Source organism: Gossypium arboreum, chromosome 9 (assembly GCF_025698485.1).
Source record: "Gossypium arboreum isolate Shixiya-1 chromosome 9, ASM2569848v2, whole genome shotgun sequence".
Taxonomy (NCBI): Eukaryota; Viridiplantae; Streptophyta; class Magnoliopsida; order Malvales; family Malvaceae; genus Gossypium; species Gossypium arboreum.
In genome coordinates this window covers 88,470,650-88,494,401 of record NC_069078.1, presented here as the reverse complement: position 1 = coordinate 88,494,401, position 23,752 = coordinate 88,470,650, and the positions used below count along the sequence as shown (strand labels likewise).

General features: G+C 36.7%; 4 protein-coding genes across 4 annotated transcripts; 2 read left to right on the top strand and 2 right to left on the bottom strand.

The window, feature by feature from the left end:
- Window positions 1-603: 603 nt before the first annotated feature.
- Window positions 604-5,173, bottom strand: LOC128280492 (uncharacterized). The gene is made up of 4 exons (XM_053018665.1): window positions 4,915-5,173; window positions 4,673-4,788; window positions 4,325-4,543; window positions 604-825 (listed from the first exon to the last, which is right to left on the bottom strand). Exons 1-4 carry the CDS (start codon window positions 5,171-5,173, stop codon window positions 604-606), a joined length of 816 nt encoding a protein of 271 aa, XP_052874625.1.
- A 10,035-nt stretch (window positions 5,174-15,208) lies between these two features.
- Window positions 15,209-16,864, top strand: LOC108454773 (uncharacterized). Its single transcript, XM_017753343.2, has 3 exons — window positions 15,209-15,527; window positions 15,804-15,886; window positions 16,012-16,864. Exons 1-3 carry the CDS (start codon window positions 15,431-15,433, stop codon window positions 16,150-16,152), a joined length of 321 nt encoding a protein of 106 aa, XP_017608832.1. The 5' UTR covers window positions 15,209-15,430; the 3' UTR covers window positions 16,153-16,864.
- An 891-nt stretch (window positions 16,865-17,755) lies between these two features.
- Window positions 17,756-19,963, top strand: LOC108456527 (universal stress protein PHOS34-like). The gene is made up of 4 exons (XM_017755083.2): window positions 17,756-18,193; window positions 19,331-19,425; window positions 19,517-19,638; window positions 19,718-19,963. Exons 1-4 carry the CDS (start codon window positions 18,019-18,021, stop codon window positions 19,803-19,805), a joined length of 480 nt encoding a protein of 159 aa, XP_017610572.1. The 5' UTR covers window positions 17,756-18,018; the 3' UTR covers window positions 19,806-19,963.
- Window positions 19,964-20,727: 764 nt separating this feature from the next.
- On the bottom strand, window positions 20,728-21,600 carry LOC108455922 (uncharacterized). The gene has a single exon (XM_017754499.2). The coding sequence runs from the start codon at window positions 21,421-21,423 to the stop codon at window positions 21,061-21,063; it is 363 nt and encodes a 120-aa protein (XP_017609988.1). The 5' UTR covers window positions 21,424-21,600; the 3' UTR covers window positions 20,728-21,060.
- Window positions 21,601-23,752: the final 2,152 nt, after the last annotated feature.

Below are 23,752 nucleotides of genomic sequence, written 5' to 3'. Positions count from 1 at the left end.
ACACATAAAGCAAAATAAAATAGATAATAAACATTTGAATAAACAACACATTAAAATAAGTTAAAGTAGATGTAAAATAAGTAACCTATAAGATATTTAAAAACCATATAATAAAACATTTTTTTTAAAAAAGAAGTGATTAGTAGATGATTTAAATAAATTTAGGATGTGATTGAAAACAAATCAAAATTTGAGGTATAGATCATACATAACATAAAGCTGCCAAGGACCTCAATAAAACACGCCTAAATTTGTGAGGGCAAAATAGGACAATATCTCAAGCCCAAACATGTACTTTAAGCCCCACAAAACAGAGGACTGATTTAAAAAAAAAAAAAAAGCAATATCTGATGGCTAAATTAAGAGAAAAAGAGAAGCCAAAATAGGGCTTGATCGAAGGACGCTAAAAGATGGAGGGACTTCATGTGCAAATATCCCAATAATTGAGGATGCACAGGTCCACATCCCACCAAACACGTTTTTTTTCATTTGATTTAAAAAAAAAAACAAAACCCCTTTTTTCCTTCACTTTAGCCAATTTTTTAACAAAATCAAAAGCCCCTATTGTCCATTTATTCTCTGCTAGAGTTTCTTTTGAAACCCTCATTGTCGCCATCGATCGCCATACCACCACCACATCCGGTGGCCGGCAAGGTGTCGAAAGGGCCCTTTTCTAGCCCCGTTTGGAGCATCCTTGAAAGCCATGAAACCAAAACTCAAAGATGCCGAAGAGGAGATTTTCACCCTCTTGGACCCGATTTCAATGACGGCTGACGGAGAGGAGGGCTCGACGACGTGGTCATGGGGTCTCCGATAAGCTCTTTCCTTTACTATTTGTTATTTAAAATAGATTTTACAAACACAAAAAAAAAATAAAAGAAGGAACAGAAATCGAAGGCGAAAAAAAGAAATCAAATCAACCTTTTCCTTTGCTTCTATTCGCTTTTTATTGCTTAATCGTGTAAAAAATACAAAGAGATCCGAAAACGTTCTTATAGCCGAAAATCAACCTTTTCGTTTCTGTTCTTTTGTTTTTTTGCTATTTACTTCACTATTACTTTGTGTTAATTTCGCTCTGCAGTGTCGAGGCGTGGAAGGTGGTGGTTGGCTCGAGGGAGGCCAAGGGTTCAAGAAGACGCGCGTGGTCTTGAAAAAATAAAGGTAGTGGGCTATTAGGGTTAGTTTAGGTAATGGGCTAATAGGGTTTTGATTTGTTTTTGGTTTTAATCTGTAATGGGCCATTTATTTTGGACTTTTAATTTGGGTTTTATTATTTTGTTGGCCAGGCCAAAATTGGCTATAACAGCTGCCCCTCTTTGCTCATTCTCGTGTAATGAGAATGGAGCAAAGACCTTAAAAGAGCCAATTTTGCCTTGTCTAACTGGATCTTGGCTTCTCGGTGCTTCTTTTCTTCGAGTAACCTCGCTCCATCCCACTGCATCTTCAGGGGTATTGGAATTAATTCTATGGTTTGCTCCAATGTAACTCCAGGGAGAGGAGACTTGTAGTTTTGATCAACTTCGCTAGAACTTCAAAGGACTAAGACTTGATAATTTCAACCTGCTCTACTGCATCTTTAGGGAGATGAGGTTCGCGACTTCAACCCGCTCCACTGCAATTTTAGGGAGATGGTAATGGCTTTAATCTGCTCTACTGCAACTTCAGAGAGATAAGATTTGCCATGGTAGATTTGATCCGACCCTACTGTAACTTCAGAGGTATAGGATTTATAGCTTTAATCTGCTCTACTGCAACTTCAGAGAGATAAGATTCGCTAATTTGATCTGCTCCACTACAATTCCAGAGAGGCAAGATCTGTAACTTTCAGCCTATTACCCTACTGCTTAGAGGGTTAAGGCTTTGTGGCTTGAATCTGCTTCACTGTAACTTCAGGAAGGCGAGGTTCGTCGTCTCTGATCTGCTCCACTGCAACTTCAGGGAGGCAAGATCTGTAATTTTCAACCTATTACCCTACTGCTTAGGGGTTTTAAGGTTCTTCGTATTCGATTATCTCCACTAATGCTTAAAGAGATAAGATCTATAATTCGGTCTGTTACCCTACTGCTTAGGGGTTTAAGACCCTTTGTCTTCTATCTGTTTCTCCACTACTTAAGGGGATAAAATCTCTAATTTGGTCTGTTTCCCTATTGCTTAGGGGTTTAAGACCCTTCGTCTTTGATCTGTTTCCCTACTGCTTAAGGGGTTAAGATCTGGAAATTCAGCCTGTTACCCTACTGCTTAGGGGGACAGGATGGTGGCTTAAATCTGCTCCACTGCAACTTCAGAGAGACAAAATTTACTGTTTTCAATCTGTTCCATTGTAACTTCAGGGAGACACGATCTGTAAAATTACCGATGTCGCTACACCATCCTCCAGGGACATGATCTGTAGAATCGGTTTTATGTACCTATGCTTATGTCAAATAATTAGGATGCTATGATCAAAATGAATCAAGTGCTCCTAACTAAATGTGTATGAATGATGCTTGTATGAATGCAAAAATGTCATTTTTTAATGCTTAGTTTGATATTACTCGTTGTTCATCGAGGTTTTATCGTAAATGTACTACTCTATCTTTTCTTCAACTGATATCTTCGGCAGAAAATTTGAAGAAATAATCAAAATTTGGGCCATTCTTTCCCCAATATTTCTAACCTTTGAACGTAGAGTGATTCAAACTAATTAGCCCCGTTTTGGATCTTCGTATCATTTAGAAGTATTTCAGAGTAATATGCAGAACTCTTTCTGAATATTATTAGTCCATTAATCATCATTTCAATGAAAGACGCTTGAAAAAGATCATCGCAATAGGCAAGATGAAATTTTATTGAGAGCGAAGCTCAAAATGAACAAGGCAATCAAGATGTCATATTTGCTAAGATACAAAATGAGAACTTATGAATTAATCAAGGTAGCACATTCAAAAAAATACAAAATGAATAAGATAAGAATAGGTACCCCAGATATCGCAGTATGAGCTTCATTGCACGAACTTCTCAAGGACCCTTTTGAACTCGGTATGTGTTTGGAAGACCAAGAGTACTTTGCTGATGCCCAAAAATGTAGCATCCTTCCTTCTTGTTAATTCAGAGAAGACAATACTACTAGATACCCCACTTCGATTTGAATTGCCCATTCCTGGGTTTTCAATTCAAAACCTTTTTGGTCTCAAAGCGCCTTTTCACGGGTTTTCGCCTTGGCCTCTCCGTTTTTTTTTTAGGTAAAATACCTCTTGACTGAATCCGAATTCACAGGATTAGGCAAGCTTTTACCATCCATCTCGGTCAAAATTAAAGCTCCTTCAGAGAAAGCCTTCTTTACCACATAAGGTCCCTCCTAATTCGGCATCCATTTCCCTCTGAAGTCCTTTTGTATGGGGAGGATCTTTTTCAATACGAGGTCTCCTTTATAAAATTCTCTAGGGCAAACCTTCTTATTATAAGCCCTCATCATTCTCTTTTGATACATTTGACCATGACGGATAGCCTTTAGCCTCTTTTCTTCGATCAAGTTCAACTGGTCATATCGAGACTGGATCCATTCTGCTTCATTTAATTTTAGTTCTGAAAGTACGCGTAGAGAGGGAATCTCGATCTTAATAGGCAAAACCGCTTCCATTCCATAAACTAAAGAAAAATGTGTTGCCCCGGTAGAGGTTCTGACTGACGTCTGGTAGGCGTATAGGGCAAATGGTAATTTCTCGTGCCAATCTTTATAGGTCTCAGTCATTTTTCCTATAATCTTCTTGATGTTCTTATTGGCTGCTTCGACTGCACCATTCATCTTTGGGCGATACGGTGACGAGTTATGATGTTTGATATTGAAATGGCTACAAACTTCCGCTATCGTGCTGTTGTTCAAGTTCAATGCATTGTCAGATATGATTCTTTCAGGCATCCCATATCGACATATAATCTCTTTCTTTAAGAACTTACTAACTGCTGACTTTGTAACGTTGGCATAAGAAGTAGCCTCTACCCACTTGGTGAAGTAATCTATGACCACAAAGATGAATCGATGTCCATTAGATGCCTTTGGTGAGATCGGCCCAATGACATCCATGCCCCACATAGAGAAAGGCCATGGAGAAGTCATGACATGAAGGGGTGAATGAGGTACATGCATTTTATCTCCATAAATTTGGCATTTATGGCACTTCTTGGCATAGTTGATATAATCTCCTTCCATAGTGGACCAATAATATCCGAATCTCATAATCTGTCTGGCCATGGTGAAACCATTAGCGTGTGTTCCGCAGACACCCTCATGAACCTCTTCCAGGATTTGCTTAGCCTCGACAGCGTCTACACATCTTAAGAGTACCTGATCCTTCCTTCTCTTGTATAGGATCTCTCCATCCAAGACATAGTCACTAGCCACCCTTCTTAGTGTCCTTTTATCATTCTCAGTCGCTTGGTCTGGGTATTCGCGACTCTTCACATATCGTAAAATATCCTGGTACCAAGGATGATCATCTTTCTCTTCTTCTTCTTCAATGTTGCAGCAATGAGCCGAAGTCTCATAAATACTCATTTGGATAGGCTTCATATCCTCTTGTTTATTCACTTTGATCATAGAAGCTAAGGTTGCCAAAGCATCAGCCATCTGGTTTTCGTCTCGTGGAAGGTAGTAGAAAGTGATATCGTCAAACTCCTCGATTAACTCAAGAACCAGCCTTCGATAATTGATCAGCTTAGGGTCTCTTGTCTCCCATTCCCCTTTAAGCAGATAGATCACTAATGCAGAATCCCCATATACCTCTAGCACTTTAATCTTACGTTCTATTGCTGCACGAATTCCCATGATACATGCTTCGTATTCTGCCATATTGTTTGTGCAATCAAAATCCAGTTTGCTGGTGAAAGGACAATGATCTCCTTTTGGGGATACCAAGACTGCCCCGATTCCGTTACCCACAGCATTTGAAGCTCCGTCAAAATTCAGTTTCCACAGGTGACCTTCTTGAGAGTCTTCTTCCGTGGTCACAACGTATATTAGGTCTTCATTCGGGAAGTCAAAGCTCAATAGTTCATAATCTTCTAAAGCTCTACTGGCGAGAAAATCTGCTATTGCACTCCCCTTTACAGCCTTTTGGTTCACGTAGACTATGTCAAACTCAGAAAGCAAAATTTGCCAACGAGCTATTCTTCCGTTCAAAACATTTGACTCCATCACATACTTCAAAAGATCTAGTTTCGAGATAAGCCAAGTTGTGTGGTACAACATGTATTGTCTCAGTCTTCGGGTTGTCCAAATTAAAGCACAACACAACTTCTCGATCGACGAATATCTTGTCTCACATTCAGTGAATTTCTTGCTGAGATAGTATATCGCTTTCTCTTTTCTTCTTGACTCGTCATGTTGGCCCAACACGCATCCCATGGAGTTTTCAAACATTGTCAAGTACAGTATCAGTGGTTTATCCGGGCAATGTGGCATCAGTACTGGGGCACTGGACAAATAATGTTTGACTTTATTGAAATTTTTCTCGCACTCCTCATCCCAAACACCTGGATTATGCTTCCTAAGGAGACGAAATATAGGGTCACATTTCTCCGTTAGTTGTGAGATGAAACGGGCGATGTAATTTAATCTTCCTAGGAAACCTCGAACTTCTTTTTGAGTGCGTGGTGGGGGTAATTCTTGTATAGCCTTGACTTTATCTGGGTCAATCTCGATTCCCCTCTCACTGATTACAAATCCCAACAATTTTCCTGACCTAGCCCCGAAGGTGCACTTTGCGGGATTGAGCTTTAGTTGGAACTTTTTTAATCTTAAGAATAGTTTCCTGAGGACTTGCACATGCTCCTTCTCGATTTTGGATTTTGCAATCATATCGTCAACGTAAACTTCGATCTCCTTGTGCATCATGTCATGGAACAAAGTTACCATGGCTCTCTGATATGTTGCTCCTGCATTCTTTAATCCGAATGGCATCACTTTATAACAAAACGTTCCCCACATGGTTACAAATGTTGTCTTTTCCATGTCTTCAGGATGTATTTTTATCTGGTTATATCCCGAGAAGCCGTCCATGAAGGAGAAAAGTGAGTAACCTGCCGTGTTGTCCACTAGTGTATCAATGTGAGGTAATGGAAAATTGTCTTTGGGGCTGGCTTTATTCAAGTCCCGATAGTCCACGCACATCCGTACCTTCCCATATTTCTTAAGAACTGGGACTATGTTGGCTACCCATTCTGAGTACTTGACCACTTGTAAGAAACCAGCGTCGAATTGCTTTTTGACCTATTCCTTTATTTTTAACAAAACATCGGGCCTCATCCTTCGGAGTTTCTATTGTACTGGCTTGCATTCTTCTTTTATGGGGAGTCGATGTACCACGATATCAGCATTCAATCCGGGCATGTCTTGATATGACCATTCGAAGACATCATTGAATTCCCGGAGTAACTCGATGAGGTCTTGCTTTGTTTCTGCAGCGATACTAGCTCCAATTTTCACCTCTTTTCCTTCTCCTAAGCTAACAATTTCCACTGACTCCTTATGAGGTAGGATTTGTTTCTCTTCTTGATCTACCATTCTTAACAAATCAGGAGATAGGCTGCAATTTCGGTCATCTTCAAAATTCTCAGTGTCCTCCATACACAAATCTTGCTCGAAAGAAATCTCTGAGTCATTGGCAACGTTGCTCATATCATTGATATCTAGAGACCTATTATGGATGAAGAAAGAAATCCAAAGAATAAAAGAATCTAAGAATATTTGATTTGTGTGGTATGATTATGAATGAAGTAGAAAAAATAAAAGAATATTTGCTCAATATGATACGCAAAAATGCATTTTTATTGAAATGACGATATTTGGACATATGCCTATTTCATAAAAGGGTTCTTATTGCCCCTAGGCATAGAGCAATAAGCTTGTTTTGAACATTACTCTGAATTAATTTTAAAAGTTACAGGGATCTCCTCCACGGTCCAATTGTTCAAAACACTTCCAAGAATGTAAGGGAAAATTCCAGATAAATCCCCTTCTTCAGCTTTTTCTTCAGATATGGCGTTAATGCTCAAACTTTCCAACATCTCTTCTGCCACTTTCTGCATTGTCGTCTCTTGTTTTGGATGGATAGTTCATCCGGACAAGAACGTTCGGGATAAATGAGGAAAGGTCATTGGTTCCAATTTGACCTCATCACCGCGCAGACGTGCTCTTCTCATCTCTTGCCTTTTTTCCAGCTCCTTCTTCTTTTGCTTCGCGTCTGGCTTGAATCCTAAGCCAAAGCGGTCTCGTTTTTCTTTTAGCATTAGTATCTCGCTCATTCCTTGGAGGCACCTTCCAAGTCCTCTTCCGGGTAGGGCTTCTTTACCGACCGTCAATCGCAGACCCATCCTCGTAGCTTTGAATATTTTGGGCATTGAGATCTTGTTTCTTTCGACAATGAATGTAGCATTGATGAATTCTAGCGATCGAAAGGAACATTCTATCGCCTCATCGTCCGCACCCACGTACAGTGTGTCATTCGTGATGGATGCAATAATATCTTCTTCCGCGTTTATCGTTACCAACCTACCCTCAATTACCAACTTTAACTTTTGGTGTAGGGATGACGGCACTGCCCCCGCCGAGTGAATCCACGGTCTCCCCAACAGGCAATTGTATGATGGCTTGATGTCCATTACCAAGAAGTCCACCTCGTATGTATTTGGGCCAATCAAGAGAGGTATCTCGATCCTTCCCATCACTTTTCTTTCCGTACCGTCGAATGCTCTTACGATGTTTTGACATGTCTTCATGTGTGAGTTATACACTGGCAACCTATTTAACGTGGACAAGGGCATGACATTTAATGCCGATCCATTATCAATCAATACCCCCGGTAATGTGTATCATTTACAGCGAGTGGTAATGTGTAGGGCCTTTGTAGATCCCATGCCTTCCGGTGGTATTTCATCATCATTAAAGAAAATAAAATTATCCGCGTTGATGTTATTGACCAGACGATCGAGTTTGTTGACAGAGATGTCATCCGCAACATATGTTTCATTTAAAACCTTCATCAATCACTTCGATGAGTTTCTGAACTCAAGAGCAAGGCTAGTACGGATATGCGAGCTGGCTGTTTGTGCAATTGCTCTACAACACTGTACTCGCTGTGTTTTAAGAATTTTAAGAATTCTTTAGCCTCTTTTTCAGTTACGAGCTCATTAACAGGTGATTCAGGTCTGGTCGTCTTTTCCTTTTCTTGTTCAACGACCACGGATTTTCCTTTAGCTGATTCTGCCTTTGTGTTCGGAGTATAACGCCTTCCACTGCATGTATAGAAACCCTCGTCTTGACCATTCTCCAAGGTGCCAACTACTTTCTCCCCTCCCGGGATCGTTACGTTACAGTCGTAATTCCAAGGAACCTTTTTGCTATCCTTATAAGGGAAAGCAACGGGCTTTCGAATTATGACCTTTGGCGCAATTGGTACTCTGACTTCATTGACTCTTGGTCGGGAAATAATTACGACCGGGTGATTAACCCCTCGGACATTGTCGGTTGGCCCTTGCTCTAACGTGCACACATCTTCTCCCATCGGGCCCTTGATGTACTCAAAGAATTCGATCTTTTTATTTTCTATCAATGTCTGTACCAGAGCCCTGAATTCATTGCACTTTTGGATCTCATGCCCTTCCTCATCGTGGAATTTACAATAGTACTTCCCTCCTTCAGGCTTCTCCTCTAAACCTTGTATAAGTAAACCTTCTTCCATCATTTTCTTCTAAACCCATCTCAACGAGGTCTTTACCTCCGATACGTCCATTTTAGTTCTCCTTCTTCCACTTTCGCTTATCACGTTTACCCCATTGTCTGAATGACTAGGTAACGGATTTCCTGCCACATTAGGTTTTGTGGGATCATCAAACTTCACAATGCCCATCTTTATGAACCTTTCGACTAATTTTTTGAAGGCTGTGCAGTTCTCAATTGTGTGCCCCGCAATTCCTACATGGTATTCGCATTGCGCGTTTGCATCATACCACTTTGGGAATGGAGGTTGCATGGGTTTTAGGTAAAAGGGAGACACTACATGTGCATTGAACAGATTCTGGTAAAGCTCCCTATACGTCATTGGGATTGGTGTGAACTGGACTCTTTCCGTGTTAGGCCTTGGGTTGGAATCTTAACTCGCGGAGCCCTGATGGCCAGTAGTCACTGCCCTCAGCTGGTTTACTGTGACCGGCTTGGAATAACTCTTATGATATGCGCTCGCATTGTTCACCTCATTTTCTTTCCTTCTTGGAGCCGTTCTCTTGGCATTTTCCCCCGCTTCAATCTTCCCACATCTTACCGCGTTTTCTATCATCTCCCCAGATATTACTATGTCCGAAAAGCTTTTAGTAGCACTTCCTAACATGTGGTTAATGAATGGGGCCTTTAGAGTGTTAATAAATAGCATGGTCATTTCCTTCTCCAAGAGGGGTGGCTGGACTTGCATCGCTATTTCCCTCCACCGTTGTGCATACTGTCTAAAGCTCTCACTCAGCTTCTTTTCCATGTTTTGTAGGGTAATTCTGTCAGGTGCTATGTCCGTCACGTGACCGTATTGTTTCATGAAAGCTTGAGCCAAGTCCTTCCACGAACCAATTTGGGCACGACTGAGCTGGTTATACCACTTGACCGCAGATCCGATCAGACTGTCCTAGAAACAGTGGATCAACAGCTGATCATTGTTAACATACCATGTCATCCTTCGACAGAACATCGTAATATAAGCTTCAGGGTAGCTCGTCCCGTTATACTTTTCGAACTTCGGGGTTTTAAATTTTGGTGGGAGCACCAGATCTGGGACCAAGCTTAAGTCCTTAGTATCGATCTCGCCACGGTAATCAGCAGTCTCCATTGCTTTGAATTTTTCCTCAAGCCATTTGCACCGATCATCGAGTTGTTTTGCCATGTCTACTTTTCCTTTCTCCGTTTCTGCCATGTCATCAAGGTTCGGGACAAATGGATTAGCTGGATTATCCCCGGGATTAGAGCCTGATCCTATAGGAATGTTTATTGGTGTCGAGGCATTGGCCTAGTATTGCTGGGGCCTAATAGTGACGGATACCGTTCGTGGATGCACCTCCGGTTGTGGTTGGGTGTTTACCGGAGCAAAGCCTGAAGGATAGATAGGGTCTTCATTATCGTTCCCCATGGTGCTCTTCCCTTTCTCGCGTTCTCTAGCCAGCAACTGCGCCAACTGGCCTATCAGATTATTTTGGGATTCTTCCATTTTTTCCTTCATATCTTGTTGTATTTTAGCCAGTTGCCCTTGCATCTGTGCTTGTAATTGCTCTTGCATTTCCCTTTACATTTGTTCTATTCTTTCTAATCTCTGATCCATTGATTTGGTTTTACGGCGGGTATAGTAGCTGTGTTCAGTTGGTTGATTCTCGTTGGTTTCCAGATTAACTGAAATAATTTTGTTTAATCAGGGTCTTTTCGCGAAATTTAATGCACATGATGAAATGTAATACAAATGAATGAATGCAAAAAGAGGCGTTGATTCCAATTCAATTTCATTAGAAGAACTTCACTAGAAGAAAAATTTCTTTACATAGAACGGATGATTACATATACGACTTTTCCCTAATGCCCAAAGCCTTAATTTTTCTAAAGAGCCAAGCTAGGTTTCGGCCTCGATCTGATTCTAACTCGTACTTTAAGCTTAATACATCAGCTTGGACTGCCAAGGTTTGCAAGTGATCGGCTACCTCTCGAACCTGAGCCACAGCTTCGCCTATGACATAGTCTCTATCTCTAATCTGGTTCTGAGAGTGGTGAAGCTGTTCCCTATAATGGTCGTTGTTTGCCTCAAGAAGTTCCACTCGAATTTTACTATCTCATAGTGCAGTCTCGAGTTCTTCTACTTTCCCTTTCAACTCTTCGATCCTGCTCAGACTAGCTTTCAGCTCAATTACCGAATTACAGCTACGATGTTGATGAAGTGATCTTTCCAATTCAACCACCTGAGCACATAACTTCTCCTTTTCATTTTGGCTTTCTAACAAACTCTTTTTCAGACTGTCCTCTCGTATTCGGGCATCTTGAAACCTTTTCTCCCAATGGTCGGCTCTAGTCTTTTCCTCTTTAATCTCTTGACACTATTGCTTCGACGTTTTACCTAAACCGACAGTTCTTATTGACATACGCAGCTTCTTGTAATCGGTTTTCAAACTATCCAAACTTTCCTCGGCCTTGTTCTTTCCTTTCCTTAACTTCTCAGCCTCTAGCTTGTGGATATCGACGTCTAATCCCAATTTCATTTTCTCTTCTTCTAGCTACTCTATCTTCTTCCCCAACTCTGAGTTCATTTTCTCAAAGTCTTGTTTAATGATCTCTAACTCGGATGGGATAACCCGTAAATACTCCTCTATCGGTTGAGTGTTCCCTTGATTCAGCCTAGGGATATTGTCGTTGACTCTCCTACCCCACTACCATTCATACCCGGGGGTGGTCATCGGGCCTGTGGTAAATCTTTTCATTCTTCGAGCTTGGTTCGATGCATCCAATATCTCGCGAACCCTCTTCTTATAATTATTGTCTTTATAGGAGAACTCACATCGTGCCAAACCCTGTGTCACCGTTATAAATTGCCTTGATCGATATTGTCTTAACACCATCAGTGGAGCGTATCCAACGGCTCCCCATATTCCGACCAGAGGGACCCAGTCAAAATCACCGCACCTATATAAGATTTCGTCAGGAATCAACCACAGAGCTTTCCATTCAATGTCTTCGGCCTGCAAATTCTGGAGAATAGTTATCCATTTCTCTTCTGAGATGTCGTCCCGCCTCGGTGTGGCCACTAATTCCCTTAATGGGGAATAATCCTTAGAGAAAACCCGATAGGAGACCTTCTCCATCTTCCAGAAATGGCTGTGGAACCAAGCCAAAAGAAGCTGAGCACAACTAATAAATCTTCCCTTTCCCGCTCTCCGGCATGCATTCAAGGATCTGAAAGTTTCTGCTAGTATTGCCGGGACAGGTGTAGTACCTTTATCAAGCCGATCGAATAGATCTGAGACCGCTTCATCTATGTGTCCTAGCGCCTTAGGAAAGATGATCAACCCGTAGAGGCTTAAGGCAAAAACATCAACCAAGGAATATACTTACTATCCCCTTTTTGCTTGATGCGGGCTGCAACCCATTGCTCGCTCATCCCCGTTACATTCATCAACTTCTTCAAAAAGGGAGGGATGTTGATAGGTCTTGAATAGGCCCTATCAGCCTGAATCTTCGGGCAATTAAGTAACGTCATGTATTCCTCCACAGTAGGTACTAAATCAACTCCTCCGAAGGTGAAGCAACTGTAAGTAGGGTTCCAAAACTGCGCGAGAGCCCGGAACAAGTACTTGTCCACCTTTACATCGAGTAAATAGGGTAAATCGCCGTAGTTACAGTAAAAAAGTTGCTTGACTTCGCCATTCCAACTATTCCATATATCCCTTAACTCTTGCAGGTCATTTTGAGTCACACTGATGCAAGTGAAATCCCACAACTCCGATTCATATCCCTCGGTCAAACTATCTCATTTCTCTTGTTGCGTTCTCTCGGACCACACTCGGACGGCCGCATTATCCTCCACTCTATCAAGAAATCTTTTTTCCATGTTAAACTCTTCTATTTAGTAACCGAACGTAAATCAACACCATTTTATGATGAGAGGCCATGCGAAAACAATCAAAACACAACAAGTTAGTATTATATACAAAGAATAGAATTCAAAACAAATAAAGAGTAAATAAGCACCTACTAGGGTAACCACTAGGGTTCGGCGTGGTTCTACCTAGGGTAGGCTCTTAAGGCTCGTTACATGTGGTTCGGTTCTAAAGTAAAGGTACCTGAACCAGCAGATTCCTCGATCTTCACCCATTATAGGTTCATACAAACCGGGTTCGATTCAGGGGAATACATTTCCCTACGGCTATACGGAGATGAAAACCTCACGAAGACGCAGGTACGGATGTATCCCGAAAGCGATCCACTATCCTATACGGAGGTGAAGACCTCACGAAGGAGTAGTTTCTCACTTCCACTTAAGAGGGTGAAGTTGACCGGTAATGCAGTGCGATTTGCAAAGATACATCAAATATTTAAACTACTTAAAACAGCATATTATGAAGAAAGCCATGAAAGTAACAGACAACATGTAATGCAAAAAATCGATTTTCAATTTTTGACGAATGACAATAAATAATCAATTTAAGGCTCGACTCTCGATGTCCCCAGCGGAGTTGCCAAGCTGTCAAAACCATTTTTTTTTTTAAAAAGGGAATCGACTTTGTTTGAAAGTAGAAATTAAAACGGGAGTCGCCACCGATCTTTATTAAGTGTGATTGGATCACCTTTGTTTTAATAAAACATTTTAGTTCACTAAAACGACATTTTTGGTCTACAAAACTTGAGAGAATGGGTTCGGGATTTGGTTACGTGCAATAAAGGATTAGCACCCTCAACACGCCCAAAAATTGGTACCGAATTGATTAGTTAGTGTCTTAATGTCGAAAATGAAAAAATCAGGAATGGATTTGAAATACGATCTTTTCTATTAATATTGATTTTAAAATTCTTGAATTAGCTTAAAACAATTTGTTTAAAGATTTCCTTATCTCGAGATATCGGAGTATCACATCCCGTAAGTTAGGACACAATACCATGAATTCCTGAGCACAAGGTCGTCTTTTAATTTAACTGAGAGTTTCGTGTGTTTTAAAACTCGAAAATGATATTTAACTATTTAGAAATAACGAGAAAATTGAAACCCCGTAAGTTAGGGCACAATTCCTCGATGTCTCAAAATGCATAACATTGCCTTATTTGGAAAATTTTGTTTTTGAATAGTAGCGAATGTAATATTTAAAACAACAAGTGTTATTTATTTAGGTTTAAATCAAACGATTTGTTGGATAAATGTATTGGGGTCTAATTTGAGGCAATGATATGAAATAAAAACAATGAGCATGAGATGAATATACATGGATACAACATTACACGAATAAATAATAATGCAAAAATGCGAGATAAATGAATTAAAATACATACAATGGCAATAGTCACACAATGTATAAATATTAACGCTAACAATTAAATATTAACATTAATAATTAAAAGCAATGAAACGAACATCATATATAGCAAGTTAAAAAATATTATGAAACCAATTGAAGTGAATATGACTATAAAAAATGATGGCAACTTAGTTGAAAACGAATGATGCAAAAAAAAAAGTTGTCGAAATCAACAAATATAAAGTAATTTAAAATGGAAATAATATACCTATAAAATTTAATTAAATAATTTACAAAATAGTAAGATAAATAACAAACTTAATATGAGTAATAACGAAAGGAAATTTTTTACAATAAATGAACAAGGTTTGAGATAAGTACATAAAATGATTTTAAAATGAGTAATGTATAAATCAATTTAGAATAATATTTAATAAGTTCAAAATGTATAATATGTACAGCATTAAAATTGACCATGTAAATATATTTTTGTGATGATGATTTAAATATAATGTATAAAGAATTATTTGAAATATGTAAATATGTAATAACTAAGAAATAAACAATATAATTTGAAATAAATAAAAGGCAACAACAGTTTTTTAAAGAATAGCAAATATATAAAAACTTGAAATAAATGGTATATATACATATAATGGCAAGGCGATAAAATAAATAATACATGTAAAATAGATCATGATAAAATATACACATAAAGCAAAATAAAATAGATAATAAACATTTGAATAAACAAGACATTAAAATAAGTTAAAGTAGATGTAAAATAAGTAACCTATAAGATATTTAAAACCATATAATAAAACATTTTTTTAAAAAGAAGTGATTAGTAGATGATTTAAATAAATTTAGGATGTGATTGAAAACAAATCAAAATTTGAGGTATAGATCATACATAACATAAAGCTGCCAAGGACCTCAATAAAACACGCCTAAATTTGTGAGGGCAAAATAGGACAATATCTCAAGCCCAAACATGTACTTTAAGCCCCACAAAACAGAGGACTGATTTAAAAAAAAAAAAGCAATATCTGATGGCTAAATTAAGAGAAAAAGAGAAGCCAAAATAGGGCTTGATCGAAGGACGCTAAAAGATGGAGGGACTTCATGTGAAATATCCCAATAATTGAGGATGCACAGGTCCACATCCCACCAAACACGTTTTTTTTCATTTGATTTAAAAAAAAAAACAAAACCCCTTTTTTACTTCACTTTAGCCAATTTTTTTAACAAAATCAAAAGCCCCCTATTGTCCATTTATTCTCTGCTAGAGTTTCTTTTGAAACCCCTCATTGCTGCCATCTGACTGCCATACCACCACCACATATGGTGGCCGGCAAGGTGTCGAAAGGGGCCCTTTTCTAGCCCCCGTTTGGAGCATCCTTGAAAGCCATGAAACCAAAACTCAAAGATGCCGAAAGAGAGGAGATTTTCAGCCCCTCTTGGACCCGATTTCAGCGACGGCGACGGAGAGGAGAGCTCCGACGACGTGGCTGCGGGGGTCTCCGGTAAGCTCTTTCCTTTTACTATTTGTTATTTAAAATAGATTTTTACAAACACAAAAAAAAAATAAAAGAAGGAACAGGAAATCGAAAGGCGAAAAAAAGAAATCAAATCAACCTTTTCCTTTGCTTCTATTCTGCTTTTTTATTGCTTAATCTGTGTAAAAAAATACAAAGAGATCCGAAAACGTTCTTATAGCCGAAAATCAACCTTTTCGTTTCTGATCTTTTGTTTTTTTGCTATTTACTTTACTATTGCTTTGTGTTAATTTCGCTCTGCAGGTGTCAGAGGCGTGGAAGGCTGGTGGTTGGCTCGAGGGAAGGCCAAGGGTTCGGCACCACGCGTGGCTGCTGAAAAAATAAAGGTAGTGGGCTATTAGGGTTAGTTTAGGTAATGGGCTAATAGGGTTTTGATTTGCTTTTGGTTTTAATCTGTAATGGGCCATTTATTTTGGACTTTTAATTTGGGTTTTATTATTTTGTTGGCCAGGCCAACAATGATGACCCGCCATCTTACAACCCGCCGGTGGTGAAGGGACATCAGCAGTTGCAAAGGCGGCAACTGACACACAGACAGTTGTTGAGTCACCAGCCAAAAAGGGTGAAGAAGAAAAGGATGGCTCTGCATTGAAACATTTGAAAGCTCAGCTTCCTCTTCAACTTTTTGCAACAGTCTTGACTTGACCACTTAACAAAGCCTCACCAGAACCAGAAGTCATCATGATGCTCTTGGCTCTACTACTCCGCTGCTTACCTATAGCAGATGACGGTGTTTCCATTGCAAGCCCAACAATAGGTGAGTAGTCATTTGTTATATCAACAAGAGCAGACCTTTCTTGTGGCTGTTTCCCATTTACTAAAAAACAGTGAAGAAGAATACCATCACCTGAAAGGCTACCGTATACCCTCCCGAGTTTGGCATTCTACTGCTACGGAAAACGTTAATAATCTTTTCGAGAATCCCGAAACTTCCTCCTCCTTTCCAATCTTTGGAAGGTGGTGATGATGATGATGATGATGACATGGAAGAAGCTATCCGGATTTCGTTGAGAGATCTTCTAATTGGCGACGGAGATATTCCGTTTTCATAGTCATCATCTTCGTCGGAGGCGGATGCGCTTGAAGGATTGCCAACCGATACTTACTGCGTTTCGAAACCGAAACAATCGCCGGAATCATCGTTGAACAGGGGTGAGAAGAGTAAATCGGCGAGATCATCATCCTCAATTAGGATATATATATATATATATATATGTGTTGTATATATATAATGTTTAACATACTACAAATCGGAAAGGGATGATAATAACAAAATAAATAAATAATTAGTTTTAGATGAATAATATATCAGAATCTACGAGTAGGGTCGAAAACAGATCTAAACAACAACAATAAAAAGTCAATGCCAACTGGATTTATCAATTCTAATATGAAGTTAATCAATCCGAAAATTTAATATTGATTCAATTTGATTGGATTGGCTAATCATACTAATTGAATTAAGAATCAATTGGTATAATAGTTCAAAAAAGGAATTTTGAATCGATGGATTCAGAAACCGATATAAACCGATTAGATTAATGTTCTCTTGTATTAGCAATAATACTCATATTAATTGAGTCAATATTCAACCAACATCAATATTTATGTTTTTTTACTCAAATACTTATGTATTTTTATAATCAAATTAAAATAAATTGTTTTAATTACTTATTTTGAATTTAGATCAAATCGAGTTAATCTAATCCACAAATTGTCATCTAATCCACAACTAAGTCCATTTTTGCAAATGATCTTGTATATGAATATATCTACTTTATTGCACATAGGGCAGTAAAAGAAGACACCAATGCTGGTGAGTGATTTGAGTTCGATTCGAAAGAAACTCAAACTTGCTTTAGTAATTATCGAGTCAACCTCGAATAATTAGAATTATAAAGCGAGCATGAAATTTCTCAATTCAAATGATTCATCATTTGGAAATAATACTCATCAAACTTTTCATTTTAATATATATTAACCAGTTGGAAATAATATTTTTACTTTATTCATATAGAAAGAAGTTAATTATAAATGAGTTCAAATTTGAATACTAATAAACTTAATCAAGTTTAAATTTGAATTTAAGCATGAAAATTAATAAATGAATCAATCTCAATTTGAATATTGAGCCCAAATTTCAAATTTACCATTATTCAATCTCAATTCATTTCAATTACACTCACTACACACAAAAATAGCAATTGAAATGAAAGAAAAAAAAAAAAAAACTTGATTAGCCTAAATTAAGACCAGAGAAAAGGTCTCTTTTTCTTTTAACTGTCTGGAAATCAGAAAACCGAGTCCATGGCCGCAACAACCTCATTCAAAAAAAAAAAAAAAAGCATCATCTTCAACATGGTTAAAAACCCTAGTGTAACTCGTTCAACTCCATTTATTTGCAAAAAGAGGGTTTTATTTTTCCAAGGTTGTAACAAGAAAGAAAGAGAGAAAAAATATGTCAATGAAACAAATCATGGTGATAGCAGTGGACGATAGTGCGCCTAGTATGTACGCACTGGAATGGACACTGGATCATTTCTTTACACCATTCGGATCCCTCCAACCTTTTCAACTCATTGCTGTTCATGCCCGACCCGTACCCATTTCCGTTATCCAACTTGCTGGTCCAGGTATTTCGCATCAAGCTGTTTCATGAGTTGACTCAGGTCGGGTTAAAAAAAAAATTGATTTGAATTCAGTTTTATTGAGTTAATCGGTTCCATTATTTATGTATTTGAAGGGTTGTCTGAAGTTGACGGACTCTTTAAGACATTTTATTATTCTAAGTTGAGATTTTTTTTTTTTACCATCAAAATTGTATGAAGTTGGTAAAGTAGAAATGTCCTGTTGGATCAGCCTTGAACCCTTACCCCTTACATGGGAATATAAAACTACAACTTAAGATAGTACTAAAGGAGTTTGTCGACTCCAAATAGATAAAAATTTAAAGATTTTTCAAAAAAGAGTCAAAAAAAAAAAATTTCACAAGTAATCTTTTTAAATCTTTCAAATGTTAATTTTATATTTTTTTTATTTAAATTATATTTTAGTCTAATCGGGTTGACTCGAGATACAAGATTTTTTGTGAAAACTCAACTTGAACTAGGCTTTTAAGCAACGTGAACCACTCAATCTAATAAATAAGTCTAATTGTTTTAGGTTCAAATCATTCAAGTCTTTTGGGTTCAAGCAATTTTGAATTCGAATAACTTAAGTTTATTCTTTAAAATTTTCAAGTCAAATTATATCTCGATAATTTCTAGACAAGATCAAGTTACTACCTTGTTATAATCAAATAAGATTGATTTGATTTGACAAAAAAGAAGAAGAAGATTGGTTTTAGTTCAAATTAAAATTAACTAGATTAAATCATTGAGTTGAAGTCAAATTTAATGAGTCTAATTTTGGTAAAAGTACTATTGAGACTTATGAATAAGGAGTCAAATTGTATTTTGTCCCATTTATTTAAAAATTAATAAATTAGTTTTTATATATTAAATTAAAAAGTAAACTGTTTTTCCTGTTAAAAGTTTCAATTTAATTTTACTATTAAAAGTTAGTAATACTAATTAAATAACTAAACAATTATGCCACATGTATTTTATACTAATGTACATAAATTAATTTTTATTAATAAAAATAAGTTTACTCTTTAAACCCAACTCCTCCATGATATTTTCACCGTCTAATTCCTCATGTATTCCCGGATTAAGAAAAAAAAAGGGTTGGAATCTCCTTGCGATTTAAATGAAACTCTATAAATGCAGCAACTGCGGAGATTATACCCATGATGGAGATCGATTTAAAGAAGGCAGCCGGAAGGATCACAGACAAAGTCAAGGAATTATGCAAGAAAAAATCAGTAAATTTCTTTTATATATCATATAAACGTTTTCCATTTTTATTAAATACACTAAAACAATTATAATATATGTATATGTATATATTTAAAGGTGAATGAAGTGAATGTGGAAGTAATGGAAGGTGATCCAAGGGATGTGTTATGTGAAGCTGTTGACAAGCACCATGCAACTATACTGGTACTAGGAAGCCACGGTTATGGCATTGTGAAGAGGTAAATTTTTATTTTTATTTTTAAAACGTGAACTAATAGATTAGATTTTTTAAATTTTGTCCGAAAATGGAACATGCAGGGCTGTTTTGGGAAGCGTAAGTGATTACTGTGCTCACCATGCTCATTGTTCTGTAATGATTGTGAAGAAGCCTAAGAACAAGGAGTGATCAGCTGGTTTTTGTCATTAGTATAAGGCCAGTGATTTTGATGTGGGTTTTACACCTTTTTTTATATTTTCATTTTAGATTTTGGAACATTGTTCAAAATAATTATTTATTATTATTTACTTTTTTAAGTAATATAACAATTTTATGAATTTACGAAAGTTTTGTTTTTTTTAAATTTTGATCCTTAAACTTAAATTCGTTACGATATAATGATGTGACATTTTAAAATTTATTATTTCATCATTTGAAAATTAAAAAATTATATCACATCTAAAAAATAAAAAGAATTATAAAAATTCAAGTAATAACATGACACAATCTCATAATGCTATGTCATCATATTTTAATAGAAGCGATCAATTTGAGAAAAGTGGTCAAATTTTGGGACAAATGTGGACAAAAAATTATAGGGACCAAGATGGAAAAAATACTAAGTTTATGGACAAAATGTTAGTTTATTCCTTCGTGAAAATTGCAAATGAAAGCGAGCACGTGACTCTGTAAAGAAGTCAGTATCCAGAGGGAGTAAAAATTAAATATCGGAACAGAGAATATCAGTTCAAAAGGAGCCTCGATAAAATGACAATAAAAAGAGTTAAGACTGAGCTATTACTGCAGCACCGTACTACCTCCGGGACAACCACCTCAACTACCGTCGTTAATTAACTATCGGTAAAAATAGTCTAATTGTGTTTTAGTCCGTCTATTTAGAATTTGATGTAATTTGATAATCTATTTTTATAATATTATTAGTAATTCAGATTGATAGCACTCATCGATACCATGGTTAACTGAATTTTCATGTGGCCTGGACTATGTGATCAAATAATAGTAAAAGAAATCTACGTAACTAAAGCAATTGTATCAATTACGACCAATAACATTACGAAAGTAGAGAAAAAATAATGTCAAATAACAGGGATTAATTCTTAAAGTTCAGCATTTTAGAGGTATTAAAACTGTAAATAGACGAGAAAAATCAACAAGGTATAACTAAACAGTGAAACAAGGTTGCCATATTCAAATGACAACAATGCCCTCAATTGCTCATGATACAGGCCCTTTGATCGCCTGGGTATTCAGGTAAAATCAAAAAAAGAACACAAACAAAAAATTCTACGTGCGATTATACTGTGCCTCATCGGATGCAAACTATTAATCACCGGCGACGGCACTTATGATCATCGGAATCCATTCCTCAACGACGCCGAAACTAATGAAGACATAACAAAGACAGGGCTGCGACGTTAAATCGTCAATCATCGGAATCATCGCCACCGCCGAAGATGGAAACACGATTGTAAAGTAAGAACAAGACGAGGAGAAGAAAGAGGGCAACGCCGACAGGGGAGCCACTTAGACCGTAAATGGTGTCGGGTTCACCGGTGGAGAAGACGGCGGAGACAAAGGAGCCACGATCGGAGGAAAGGAACTGGATTGCGAGGAGGAGGAAGATGGGCAAGAGGAGGAGACCGAGTGGAGTCAATAGCTCGGAAATGGCTTCAGTGATAGCTTCACCTTGGTCACCGGATAAGAACGGAGTTAATACCACGACAAATACGACCACTGCTAGTATTACGCCGTGGGGTGGACCACCGCCGTGTCTTTCTTGCAACATTGTCGTTGTTGTAAGGTTTTGGCGAAGGACTAAAATGTAAGGATTGCAGAGAGAGAGAAGATCGTGTAATTACCATATACCAATTTGCGTTTTGCTTTTTAACTAAGAATGTAAGCTGGGGATGTTCAACTGTTATATATGCAAATTTTTAAACATGACTTCAGCCGATTAAATCATGGATTTTTGGTTTTATCCGTTCAGTTTTACTTTAATAAATTATTAGAGTCAATTATTTTTGTCCTTTGTTCTGGTTTCATGTATTGGTTATCGATCCATACAGTATACAACAGCGAAGTCATAAATTTTTTTAGAAGAGGTTGAGATTAAATTACATATATTTATGGGAGGTAAAATATTTTACCTTGATTTATATTTTCATGATTTTTAAAAATATTAAATTAAAATTCTAACAATTTTAAGATTAAATTATAATTTTATCATACATTAACTTAAAATTTTATTAAGGTCTAAAATAATAATTTCTTAATTTAGGGGTGGCTAAGCCCTTGCTAACCCCTCCCTTCACCCTTACCAACCGGCCCGATGGAGTCCAATTTCAGCAACCTCTTTAAACAGTGAGTTTTGATATGAAATGAGAGTGTTTTAACAATATCATTGAACTCTCTTACATTACATACTTCACAGTATTACTCAATTGAGTTAAAATTAAATTAAATTTCAAAAGTAAAATAAAGTAAATAGAATTATTAATTTTGAGGAGACAAAATTCTTCTTATGTTTCTCAGTATATGAATTTAAGTTAAGAAATTTAATGTATGATACTTTTATAATCATAATGGTGTGTAAAGATGGGTAAAAGAAATGCAATAATGATTATGTTCTTTTACACCATTAAAAGGAAAGACTTAATTGAGTAGTCTTTGTTTATTTTGTGAAAAATAACAAAGGCAATGGGCCTATGTGCCACAATTGGGATGCTCCATGTATACCATAATAACCCCCTCAAATATCTCTATTTCCCATTTTAATCTAAGATTCTCTTTACTGACATTTCACCTTCAAATATTTTATATTTTTATTTCCACTCCAAGGTTTCACGGTTAAGTAAGAGTGCAAGTTTTCCACAAATGATTAATTGCATCAAACTTCGCTCGAATTTTAATTTTTTTTTTGAACTTTAATTCAATTTTAAAAATATTGATATTGTATTAATCGAATCTTTAAATACATATGGACATTAAATTTGAGATACTAATTACTATTTAGCGCTAAAGCTAATGATTTAGTTGTAAGAGAGACCTGATTAATATAATATTAATATTTTGAGAACTTGATTAAAACATTGTAAAAATTGAGAACATCTTATGCAATTAATATTCTATAAATTATAATTGATCTTATGAGTTCTCTTTAACACAAAAGAAGGTATGATTTCATTATCATCATTTTACCGATTAATATCCAATAAATTTGAATTCAAATTTTAATATTTACAACTTTTTAAATAGAAAAATAGCAAATGGACAATTTAGTACACAAAGTAAACATAAGATTCAAGAGGGTCCCTAGGGTTTGTAGAGTAAATAAATAAATGTTTTTGCAGTTTGATTGGATCCCACAACACCACATGCTGCAAACAAAAACCCTATTCTTTTTTTCTCTGATTCTTATGCATTGGTTTTATGTAACAAATTGGAAAAAAGAAAAGTTGTAATGAAATTTATAATTATCTCTATGATTACACTAATAATAATTTTTAGATTTAAAATACACCCAATGGACTGACATTGACCCTTGAATCCGAGATATGTGGATAAATGCTAATAATGACTGTCAGCAAGTGGCACAATTACTCATTGGATCAAACAGGCAATTATAAAATTCATTAAAATTTTGGTTAAATATTTATTTGATTATAATGAAAGCAAATAGGACTGAATTCAGAAATTTATCTTATGAGGATATTAATTTCTATTTTTTATTTTTATTTTTAAGAGCCAATGTTACTATCTACCTCTCCTTTCGCCTGCACACTTGATCAATTATAATATTTCTGGATTTGAAGGATACGTTGTTAAACAATAAAGAAAATGCAAATTTACACCTAAATATATATAATCAAAATGTAAGGTGTTGAGCAAGAACACTACATAATAGCACCTACCCACACAACAAGCAAGTTTCGTAATAGAGCACAAAAAATGTAAATTTGACTGATAAATTTACTTTTTTAGTTTTTAGATATAAGGGTCACAAAATTATTAAAAATAAATAAATTACATAATATGTAAAGATTAAAAATTAAATTTTTTGAATCAAAGCTAAATTGATTTAATGTATAAATATTGAGGGTTGAAATTATTATTCA

Coding starts and splice junctions, on each gene's coding strand:
- LOC108456527 (XM_017755083.2), top strand. CDS start 18,019: ATGTCAATGAAACAAATCATGGTGATAGCAGTGGACGATAGTGCGCCT. Junction 19,426..19,516: donor AATTATGCAAGAAAAAATCA/GTAAATTTCTTT, acceptor ATATATTTAAAG/GTGAATGAAGTGAATGTGGA. Junction 19,639..19,717: donor GGTTATGGCATTGTGAAGAG/GTAAATTTTTAT, acceptor TGGAACATGCAG/GGCTGTTTTGGGAAGCGTAA.
- LOC108454773 (XM_017753343.2), top strand. CDS start 15,431: ATGCCGAAAGAGAGGAGATTTTCAGCCCCTCTTGGACCCGATTTCAGC. Junction 15,528..15,803: donor CGTGGCTGCGGGGGTCTCCG/GTAAGCTCTTTC, acceptor TTCGCTCTGCAG/GTGTCAGAGGCGTGGAAGGC. Junction 15,887..16,011: donor TGGCTGCTGAAAAAATAAAG/GTAGTGGGCTAT, acceptor TTTGTTGGCCAG/GCCAACAATGATGACCCGCC.
- LOC128280492 (XM_053018665.1), bottom strand. CDS start 5,173: ATGGAGTCAAATGTTTTGAACGGAAGAATAGCTCGTTGGCAAATTTTG. Junction 4,544..4,672: donor TGATCAATTATCGAAGGCTG/GTTCTTGAGTTA, acceptor GAGGATATGAAG/CCTATCCAAATGAGTATTTA. Junction 826..4,324: donor ACAAGAGAAGGAAGGATCAG/GTACTCTTAAGA, acceptor CAAATAGTAAAG/GAAAGAGCTTATCGGAGACC.
- LOC108455922 (XM_017754499.2), bottom strand. CDS start 21,423: ATGTTGCAAGAAAGACACGGCGGTGGTCCACCCCACGGCGTAATACTA.